This window comes from Oculina patagonica, unplaced genomic scaffold (genome assembly GCF_052425735.1).
Source record: "Oculina patagonica isolate OP01 unplaced genomic scaffold, crgOcupat unplaced534, whole genome shotgun sequence".
NCBI classification, from domain to species: domain Eukaryota; kingdom Metazoa; phylum Cnidaria; class Anthozoa; order Scleractinia; family Oculinidae; genus Oculina; species Oculina patagonica.
This window is the reverse complement of record NW_027558400.1, coordinates 1-10,980: the sequence shown is the minus strand read 5'-3', so window position 1 is coordinate 10,980 and position 10,980 is coordinate 1. Positions and strand designations below refer to the sequence as shown.

Here is a 10,980-nt window from a genome sequence, read left to right as displayed (position 1 = left end):
AGAGTATAGCCATAAATACAGTCACATTATACCCTGCGAGAGCTGCCTTTTTTGGGCGGAGACAAGTGACAGCTTGAAATGTACATCTGCATTTGCAGGCTACACACTGATTTGCTAACATGTACTGTATATATACTGCTCTGTAAAATGTTAAACATACATGTATGTCTGTTAAATGCTAACATTTCTCACGTTTTATTTTAAGATTCATCTACCCCATTCACATTCAATCCTCCCATCAACCCTCCTCATCACCCCTCTGTCCTCCTTTCTGTCCAAGATTCCCTACAAAAAGAAAAGTTTCAAATGTTGGATGGCACCATACCTTAATAGACTCAAGTTCCTCTTCACTGAACTTTCCATTCTGAGCTCTCTGCCACAACTCCGTCACACGTGGATCACGGAATAATCCATCCTCTTTCTCTCCAGTTGTCTTCTCCTTCAGTCTTGCAAAATTTTTCCGCAGAGATTCATGACTATCCTCAAGCTTGTTACGCAACTTCTCAAGTTCTTTCTCTCTGATCTCATTTCGAGAAAAAACAGAGTTGTCTGAGATGTCATCATGGTCTGTTAACACTTTTAGAAGACTGTTGTATTCTTTTAGCTTGTCTTTGTGGTGGTTGAATTCAGTTTGGAGGTCATCCAATTCTTCTGGGTTGAATTTCCCTGAAAATAATGCAAAGAAAATGAAAAAATTAAGACATTATTGTAGTCGACGAGGGAGATGCATCCTTCTGAGATATTTCTTGGGATAGTGGGATTGCGGGAAACATTATTGCTTGAAGAAATGGCAAAAAGGTGTGTCCGAAGTTAAAATGATACTAAATTATCAATCTTGTTCCCAGAGCCTGCATCCCCCTTGACCAGCTGTTGGGAAACACAATGGCACTGGGCGATTCAAAAACCAGAACCAGGAATTCCTGGTTTTGGTTTGATTGTGTGCATGCGCCGGAGATTGTGGATGAAAGGAACAAGCTTTCAACAGCCAATCAAACTAGCCCAGAGGTCTCGACTGTTGGTGGCGACCAAAAGGATTGCAGCCTCTGGGGACAAGATGGCAGAATAATATGCTCCCTTGGATTTCTAATAATGTAATATACCATACCGAATATAAGACCAGAAAGCAAAATACCATACCCTGTGGGGTGGGACTTACAGTGTACGTTGCTTCGTATATGCATGTATATGACTCAATACCACAGGGAGTACCCCTCGATTGGGAGTACCCCCTGGGGGCACACTTATCAGTTTGCATTTGCTTGTCAGATTATGTCACGTCCATTCCGTTCGTGTCCCGTTTTTATAAGCTTACCTCTGCCGGGATCTCTGCTGCAGGCGAAACTTTTGACAAACTTACAAGTAACACAAAGAAATCACACACCTTGTTTCTCCACAGACTCCCACAACTCACTCAAGCGTCTGTCGCCAAACATTCCAGTGCCCGCTTTGTTGTCGTTGATTTCGTTAGCAGTGTCTCCCATAGTATCAAGATGCTTTTCGAGGCCAAACTGTTCCAACACACGAGAAAATTTATGCCGTATCATTGCCTCCATTTCACCGTCTTCGTCTCCGCCCCTAGCCTTGAGATCTTTCCACCTTAGTTCTGCACGGTCTTGAAGTTCGAGCATGCGACGAAAGTCGCTCAACTTTTGCTCGGACATCTTGTTTTGAGCTTTCTTCCAAATCATATTGAGTTTGTTCATTCGAAATGGACTGTCTTTATCGCCCATTCTAGTATCCAGAGCGATGCTCTGGTTCATCGAAAGAAAAACAACGAGTAACGAAAGAAAAATCATCGTACACTTCCTTCTTCGTGACTTGCTCGATGACAGCTCAACCAGAACGAAGGACTGCAAGGCCAGGCAACTTAGCAAAACACGCGTGACGAACGCGTTTCTCGCGGTTTTCGGTCATTTTCATCGCGTTCCGCGCTGCAAGGTTTGCAATGCGTCCGTGAATAATATCCCTTTGGCTCCTGCCTTTGTTTGATACTTTGTAGCATAAGTACTATACAAGTACTAGATATTTTGATATTTAGCAAACTTTATCAAATGCAACGGTTTTTGGCAGTCAAGTTGAGGTGCCTGTCTCTTTCCGTGAACTCTTTCAGGGCGGGGGGCACCTGAAGGCCGTACGAGGTTTTCCAATGCTTTACTTGGGTTGTTGATTGATTGAATGCAAATATATCGTTTGTGTTTCAAGCAACCAAAAACTCTATGTTAATTACACGAATCTCTGTTTTGCGATGCTTTGTAAATTTTTGGGCTATTTTCAGGTTGTATTTTTGGAGATGTTTGAGAGGAGATTTCTTAGAGGATTAGTGAAATTTAGAGAAAAAAGAAATACTGAAGATTAAATGGGATTTTGAAATTAGAATTTATAGTTAAAAATTAGTAGATCAAGAACAACATAACCTTATATCTTATAGCATATTGTAGTTTGTCAAAAGAAGATTATAAAGTGAAAGCAGACTTTGGGATTCTTATTTTTTTTTCTCTCTGATTAGTGATAGACAATGATTTGCGGTCAAGGCATAAAATGAACTAAATGATTTTCGCAGTAGGCAAGCAATCAAAATAATTGGCAACTGCTTTTGTTGAATAGCCTGAAGAAAAAAATCACTACAGCTTATGTGTGCGCGTTTTATCAGGTTCGACGTTTCTTGTCGAAAAAGAACGACGATTTTCTTCATTGCAGTCAGCCACTGATTCACTGTGGTTTATTTTCTGGTCGATTTATACCGCCTTCAGTCTCGATCAGTCCGTGGTCATTTCATTTTGTTCCCTCCAGTTTATTTCCCGTCAGAAACTGGTCAGTAAACAGGCGCAGCTGAGGTTTTTGGAAGGGTGTTCGTATTGACAGGAATATTTATTATGGGGTTATTAAATACGAGCGCCGAAGGCGCGAGCCTCTAGGGGGGTCTCGGGACATGCCCCCCCATAATATTATGAAATCTAGAGGCCCTGAGCATTCTGCACGTCAATATTTCAAACTCGATGGAGTGTTTTAAAAATAACAGGTATTTTTAGTCATAACAACAATATTACCGGCGTTTTGTTGAATTGATACATTCATACATACATACTGGCTTAGTATACTAAACGTTTTACAAAAGCTTGACGTATGCTGCAAAGGCATCTCAGGGTAAAAGCTTAAGCCCCCCACCTCCCGGCTCCACCGTCAATGTACTAAAAGCAGCGTCAATATGCACTAAATACACGTATCACCTGGGTCCCCCGAAATTGTATTCCCTGCCTTTCGTCTATTGATACCCCATTTATCAAATCCCGAACGCCTGTTAAGGAAATATTTTTCAACGATGAGATTATTTTGACTGCATATAATACTAGGTAAAGGCCTACTCTGGGACCCAAAGTCGCCGAAACTTTGGGCGACTTAAAGCGACTTTAGGCGATTTTAGCTTATTTTGTCCAAAATTACGGGCGATTTAAGGCGATTTTGGGCGACTTTAGGCGACTTTGGGCGATTTTGAGCGACTTTAGGCAATTTTAGATGACCTTTTAGGCAATTTTAGTTGACCGACCTAAGTACAGTTGTGGTATACATGTACATGGGAATCATCATGGTTCACCATAGAGCATTGTTACAGAAAATATCTATACTTAGAGCGACTTTGGGCGATTTTGGGTCCCAGAGTAGGCTAAGGTCACTAGGATGTATTGAGGCCACTTACTTACTAATTCGCTACAGGAATATTCGTAAAGCAAACTTGACAACTGCATCATCCTCGGGTAGAGGCCTTGAAATAGATTGACAATTTCGTCCAGATCGACAGGCATATCATACTTGAGAGGAGAGCCTATTCTCCTAACAATTTCATACTTTCCCGTTATTTTTAGCGTTTTTTTTTTTGCACGGTAATTTAAAAGCTGCAACACTCAAAGTTTGTTTTCCATCACCCACTATTTGCTAAAAGCTGAAAATCATCAGTTTGTGTTTTCAGTCCTCCATTATTGACCTCCAAAGGGGGTTCGTTCGAACCCCTCGAACCCCCCCCCCCCCCTCCTACGCGCCTGGTAAATTAAACTTCCGTGAAGAAACTGATTGATTATCATATTTCATTCGTTTCTTCTTCAATTCCTTTTGATCTTTCACTCTTTAAACAATGACAGTTCAACTATTAAAAAACCACCATTTGTTTAATTTGCCGCCATCTTATTGGAGTTCCGGTGTTCCGCGGCAGTTTCAGGATATGACCGCTTTGTAGTCCCAGTGTTATTGGAAAACGCCCAAATTAATCACAAGGAAATAAACAAACACTTGCTTTCATACTTAGTCTTAAATATGTGCCAGTTTAATAGTTTGCGAAAACCTTTTGGAATTACTAGTAAACTGTTGTTACGCCAAACTTACGGGCGACGTTAAAAAACGTGCGTCGCTCACAGCTGAAAAGTCTGATAAGCAAAATCGATTACTTTTTATTACGTCTACAGACTTTTTCAATTTGACTGGCATGCCTTTCAATCCGTCTGACCGCTCGTTTAATCATTCAACAAAGCATTATGCAAAATAGCCTTAAACATTCATCTAAATTTGCTTACTTTTCAGTCACGCGCAAACACTTTGATCGCCGCAGGATTCGTCCTTCTAGTCTGTCTTCAAATCCCGGCGATATTTTGTATCCACTGGCAAATCAACACAATATACAACTAGGGTAATCAAGTATATTTCTGGTCGTGTGCAACGGAAGTCTTTTTTACACTCGGCTTGTTATTTCAAGAGAACATTCCGGCGTGCCCAACAACCGCGTCGCGAGACCGTAGCACGCGCAGTTTGTCTGTCGCTTTCAGTTTTCAGATTTAAATCCTCACTGTACTCCAAGCTCGCACTGGCAGCGATGAAGTGTACCGCACTGACTTTGGGGATAATCTTCTCAACATTTCTTCTGCATTACACGGTAAGTAAGCCAACAGTTTTAAAGAACCAATCATTTGCAAATCTACAGTTCGCGGAAACGCGCGTTAAGTCACTTGCTGGCATTTTTGAGTGCTACATGTAGCTTTTGGCAGTTTACCGAAGTTTATATTTTCGATTTTATCGTTTACTTCATCATCGCTTATGCCTTTATGCATGGATCATATACAGCTAAAAACACAACATAATCTCTACCCTTGAGCAATGTTTGTAGCACACAAGTTGTATTGTTGCGCATTCCGAAACGACACAAACAATCACTGTTTCAATACAAGGATTAGAAAATTAAAAATTCTTAATCTGCACACAGATTTTTCTTTGCCAAAAGACTTTCGAAATACTAAAGGATAACACATTGTAGATATAAACTTTGTCGAGTAAATTTCCTAATTAAATGTTTATGATTTTCGCTGCAAATAATTTGCAAGTGACAACGGTCAGTCAATCGAATCAAAAACTCAACGGGAAGTCAAGAATTTGGCGTACCAAGGTAATTCCGTTGGAAGCGAAAACAAGCTTGAGATTTTTCATTTCTGATCAGTTCTAAATAGAAACAAAATGGAAAGAAAGTCAAGTCGTTTGCGCTTTCTAAGGCAGATTAAAAGAATGCCCTCCGAGTTTATCTGAATCAATTTGGTAAATTTGCATATAAGTATTATAAATTTACTCCTTGGGAAATCGTAAATCATGTATTATTAAACATATATACTTTGAAAAGGCATTTATTAAAGAAACGCTCAGAATATTTAATCATCTTTGCAGTGGGTTCCTTCTGAAATAAAAACTTTTTTTTTAACGTCACAAATTGCAAACGAAACCCGTCTGTGAAAAGTGAATGTACTTTTGAAAAGAAAAGTTGATAGTTTTGAAAACAAAGTATCATAAATTATTTAGTACACCGTCTTGTGATTGTCTGTATAGAAACGCATATTAAAATCAGAATTAAGTTTTGATACACTAAAGCGAACTCGATCGCCCAGCAGAGTTGATATGACCGATTTTATTTTGAAAGCTTTTTTACGTTGCCGCGTTCCTTTTCCGACTTGAAACTAAACTGACAAAAATGCTTTCACGTTTTCTCATAGACTAAAAGAGTTTGATTGATAGTTTTTTGGGTTTTCACTTAGCTTGGACAATTAAAAACCTATTAAATGCGGTGGTTTGCTGTTTGATTGGCAGATAACTTTGAAAACTGACTCGACCAACACAATTGCAAAGTTGCTGATGTCAATCAAAGCGCTCAGTGTATTGAGTGTAAACAGAACTTTATAGCATTAGGCTATTGGGCTATTGTCGAAGGCTGTAAAGTTCGTACAAACAACGGGCCTGGAAGTCTCTCTCTATGCTCAGAAAACAAACGCCTCTTTTAAAAAACTCAATTACTACCCTGGCCTGCTCGAGAGGCGTGCGAGCCTTGAGATGTGAACCAAAACAAGTTGCAAAATTTGGTGCGAGCGGAATTAATAAGAATAAGACAGTCAGGTAAAATGATAAAAAAAACATCAACATACAGAAACGCAAAAAAACAATGCGTATTAGCAATTTTTATCTTGAATTTTTCGAGTAGTCCGTTCTCAAAGGAAAACAAATCCCAGTACGAGCTTAAAATAAAATCTCTGTAGAAAATAGGAATAAAGAACTTCTTGGTTTCCGTAAGGTGGATTTCCACTGTCGCGTAATTTTACGTTTGTCGCCGGGCGTGAATTTAACTGGCTTTACGTGCGTAAAATAAAATAGAGGAAATGTATGAACGTATCGCGACTGCGGAAAAAAAAGTTGAACCACATTCAACTTTTTTCGCCGAGAAGCCAACCGGCGACATCAGGATATTGGCCTCGTTTTTTTTAGGTGTTTATGGCCCATGACTGCGTCTCGGTACACATGTACAGTATTAAAAAAGAATTTGGCCAATATCTTGCCATCCTGATCTGGCGCTTAAAAACCAATATTTATAACGGAACCAGTATAGGAACTAGTTCTTGAGTACATGTGTATTTCAACGGCAACTCAAAACAAAATTGTGACACTTATTTTTGTCCTGTTTGTTAGGTTGTGTTATATTCTTTAATCTTGGACTGTGTTTTGTACACTGGGTCTGAAAATCCCTGATTATAAGAGATTCAATAAAGTATTACATGTTACATCTTATTTCCACGATCCACGTCTGAAAATTGCAAATGAATTGCATGTGTTTATTATCAAAGAATTCAACTTCTTTTTACTCTTTCCAAATAGGTTCATGGAGGTACAAAAGAAAAAAAAATTAACTTAACAAAGAATAAACGTAAGTTACTTAAATGCAAATATTTGTGTACTTTGAAACCTATATACACAGCTCAGAACTCTAAAAATGATAAACATGGTAAAGAATGCTATTATTTTCTCGTGGGGCAAAAGGAAATATAACAATTTATGTAAGTTCAATACGAATCACGAGTAAAATTTTCAAGCCGAGTCTAAGTCATTTACTTTATTTAATTTTGCAGATTGCTGGCGGCTTTGCCCCTCTGGTCAAGAATGCGCGCTTCAGTCAGACGGCACTGAACAGTGTGTGTGTGCGTCTCAATGTAAAAAAGAGACACAAACCCGTGTGTGGAACAGACGGACACCTGTACATAAACCACTGCGAGTTACACAGAGCAGCGTGTGTTAATGGCAAGAAGATTGGCGTCGACTGGAACTTGAAATGTTTAAAGAAACAAGCCAAAACAAAGGGTATGTTTAAATTTAAACTTTATCATTTATAGTTGTAGTTGTTTCAAATGAGAGGGGGGAACGGTAAAGCTAAAGATAAAGCCGTTAAAGCGCCTGAAGCTGTACACGAAAAAAATAAATAAAAATAAATAACCTTCATTTAGACACGGTTGGGTTTAAAGCTAGAAGCCTGTTGGGGCCGTGTATTCCCGATCTAATTGGAATTTAAAAAGTGTTGGTTTTTGTGGAGGGGAGGAAAACGGGAGAACCCGGAGAAAAACCCTCGGAGCAAGGACGAGAACCAACAACAAACTCAACGCACATATGATGCCGGGTCTGGGAATCGAACCCGGGCCACATTGGAGGAAGGCGAGCGCTCTCAGCACTGCCCCATCTCTGCTTCCCTCTATTTGCGTTTTTAGTAGCAACTATCGCGAACAAATCCATCTAGTGGTAGGAAGGAGGACGTGAAGATGAACAAGGAACTTTCGGATTAGAAGAACCGCGCCCCAACTACTCGACCACGCTGTTCCTCTGCGGAGGGAATCAAGTTTCTAGACTGTGCACAGCCCTCTATTTTATATTTGTATTTTTATTCGATCGTTGAACGCGGGAAAAGAATCGCGAGTGAATTGGACGCGAGTGCGAAACAGGAGGCGCCCCCTGCTCCCCGTCGTGGTCCCTGGTGCTTCACGCTAGCGCTAACTTCGCCCGCTGTACGTTTTTTTCGCGTCTCTTTGCGTCAGAAAACGTAGAGGCTGTGAACAGTCTAACAAGTTTCTGCCATCATTTACATTTATTACTTTCTCATTTATCTTTATTTTTCTTTGGCCATCGTAGCTTAACAAACGCATTGCTGGAAACAATTAAACCTTTTTTGCTTGACTTTTCGTTTGCTTCTACATACATCTTCAAATGCGACCGTTAAAAACGAAAGTATCATCTAAATTTAATTTCGAAGAGCAGTCAGATTGACAGATGACGAAAAAACGGTTAAACTCGCGCCAAAAAACGGTTTAAAAGATGTTAAAAACGTCAGAGTTAATCGTTTCAATTCATGCATAATAACCTTTTTAATATGTCGCCGGTCCCAGGGATGTTCCCAAGGTTAAATAAACTTGTGGAAAATGTCACATGCTCATTGACAGAATTAATGGCAGCAACGCCTTTTTCTTGGAAGCGGTACATTCTATCCAGGACATTAATTCTGTCAATGAGCATGTTTTAACCGTTTTTTTAAGATCAACTACAAACTGTTTCTATCATAATAATAATTTGCATATAACAAATGCAAACTAATAAAGATAAAGTTTTTCGCTGCCCACATTATCATTTAGGACAGGTTTCAAATCCATAATAAGCAGAGTATCCTTTATTTTGCAATGGATATCTGCCCAGGGGGGGGGGGGTACTCCGGTTTGTAAATGACGGGGATGATCGAAGGATTTTTTTGGGCTTGAAATTTTCGATTCCGGGATTTTTTTGGGTTGATAAATTTGGCACGTATTTTTTGGGTGACTTGATTTAAATAGGGGATTTTTTTGGGTATTAAAAACGAACTCAAGTGCCTTGGCGCGGCCTTGGTGTATTTTATATGGTATGACGAATAAACAAAAACGAGCCTTCAATTTTTTATGTATTTTTTTGTGTTATATTATTGCCCCTCCTGACAATTTAGGGGTAATTTGACAAGGGATTTTTTGGTGGGTTATTTTTGGTCCAGGGATTTTTTTTGGGTAATGTCGGAAGACTTAGGGATTTTTTTTGGGTCCTGAGTTTTGCCTCCATTCGATCATCCCCGTCATTTACAAGCCGGAGTACCCCCCCCCCCCCCCGACCGTCCTCTCGCGATTATGTCAAAGTGGTCCCATTTTAAGTTATGACCAGTTGACGTGACGTGGCCTGCAATAACAGTTGCGAGACACTTACTGTTGCGTGACACTCACTTGAAATCGCTTTAAAATGTTCAATTTGAAATGTTTCATTTCTCATTAAACTTTGTTTTTGAGTCTAATGCTTGCGTGCGCTTTGCGCATGCGCATTAGACTCTTTGTTATATGAAAAAAGCTGTTAGCAATCCCAAGGGAATGGTTCGGGATCGATAATCGTTCGCTGTAATGTAGAAAACAATGATCAGCTGCAAGAACGGACTCCGTACGGACACGCACGATTAGTTTCAATTAAAAACAGCCAATCAGCGACACGTGTTCCCACGCATAATTAAAAGTTCTTTCTCAAGTCACGATTATTCAACACTTGAACAGGACGAAATAATTTTCCAGTTAAGACATTTGTAAGCTTTTTGTGAAAATAAATCTTCGTTTTCAGTTCAGTTAAGCACTTGTGTTTTCGTCTTGCGTCTTTGAGAAAAAATATTTCGACGGCGACTCGCGTTTATTTACACAATGCGACCAAATATTTATTTTGTTTTAAAAAATAGAAAACTTTACCTCGGTTTTTGTATTTAAGTCATTCGAATTTTGACCAATTTTTTCTTTACAGTGCAAACAAAAACCTTCAAAAATAAAAAGATGTACATCGATAAATGTAAATCAAGTTACGCGACTAAATCAAAATGCGTTTGTTTGGCCGCTTTGCAGTATTACACTGTCCCGGCCTTTGCCATACACTGAAATCGAATTTCATGCTTTTACGACTCTCAGAGATCTTAAGTTCTTCTTACAGCTAGAAAAATCATAAAATGGTTACATTGATATGGAAGTGATGATTCGCGAAATTTGTACATCATGATAAACAGTCTTCGCTCCTGTGTATGGTAGCTCGATAATAATTGCCTAGTTTCCAGCGTTCAAAAGGTCATCATTATATTGACGTGAGCATTTACACCCGTTTTTAGGAAAATCTGTCACTAAGTGCTTACAGTACAATGGAGTAACAGTCACTATTTCAAGTGCTTTTATTGCAAAATCTGTTTCAAGAGTCATCATCAAAATGGTGAAAAATCTGAAAGAAAACGATGTGAAGTTCTTCAACCCTTGTTGTAATGAACATGCTTTTTGTAAATCGTCACGCAATCTTGTCCAAATGTTTAATCGTTTCTGCTTTTACGGACAATACGGAAGAAGTAACATCAACTCCTGTTCATACTTTAAATTTTGTGAAGCATATAACATTTATGACTGTTTCGTTTTCATCCATAATCATCCACGATGCCCCTAGCTTGCTATAAGCATTTTAAATTAAACTCCCGAACACAAACCTCTAACCAATTTTAACCGGCTTACGAAAACCGCGCAATCTGTATCACTATGCCATACGGCATTAGACTCATGTCACCCTTGGTGACCTATTTTTTATCTTTAGATTGTCCCGAAGAGAAATTATCCGACA

At 39.2% G+C, this 10,980-nt stretch overlaps 1 protein-coding gene and 1 long non-coding RNA gene across 3 annotated transcripts; one reads left to right on the top strand and one right to left on the bottom strand.

Moving 5' to 3' along the window:
* Positions 1 to 238: 238 nt before the first annotated feature.
* Positions 239 to 1,832, bottom strand: LOC144640875 (alpha-2-macroglobulin receptor-associated protein-like). The gene is made up of 2 exons (XM_078499935.1): positions 1,382 to 1,832; positions 239 to 666 (listed from the first exon to the last, which is right to left on the bottom strand). Exons 1-2 carry the CDS (start codon positions 1,794 to 1,796, stop codon positions 239 to 241), a joined length of 843 nt encoding a protein of 280 aa, XP_078356061.1. The 5' UTR covers positions 1,797 to 1,832.
* A 2,741-nt stretch (positions 1,833 to 4,573) lies between these two features.
* LOC144640876 (uncharacterized) lies at positions 4,574 to 10,980 on the top strand. Of its 2 annotated transcripts, none has more exons than XR_013568455.1 (4): positions 4,574 to 4,918; positions 7,171 to 7,219; positions 7,422 to 7,650; positions 10,954 to 10,980. It is a non-coding gene; the product is annotated as an uncharacterized LOC144640876 (long non-coding RNA). The 2 variants fall into 2 exon arrangements; XR_013568456.1 differs by having other exon boundaries at positions 10,948 to 10,980.

Excerpts from the sequence above, each read along its gene's own strand:
- LOC144640875 (XM_078499935.1), bottom strand. The coding sequence starts at position 1,796 with ATGATTTTTCTTTCGTTACTCGTTGTTTTTCTTTCGATGAACCAGAGC. Across the intron at positions 667-1,381 it reads GGAGTCTGTGGAGAAACAAG|GGAAATTCAACCCAGAAGAA; the intron begins GTGTGTGATTTC and ends CATTATTTTCAG.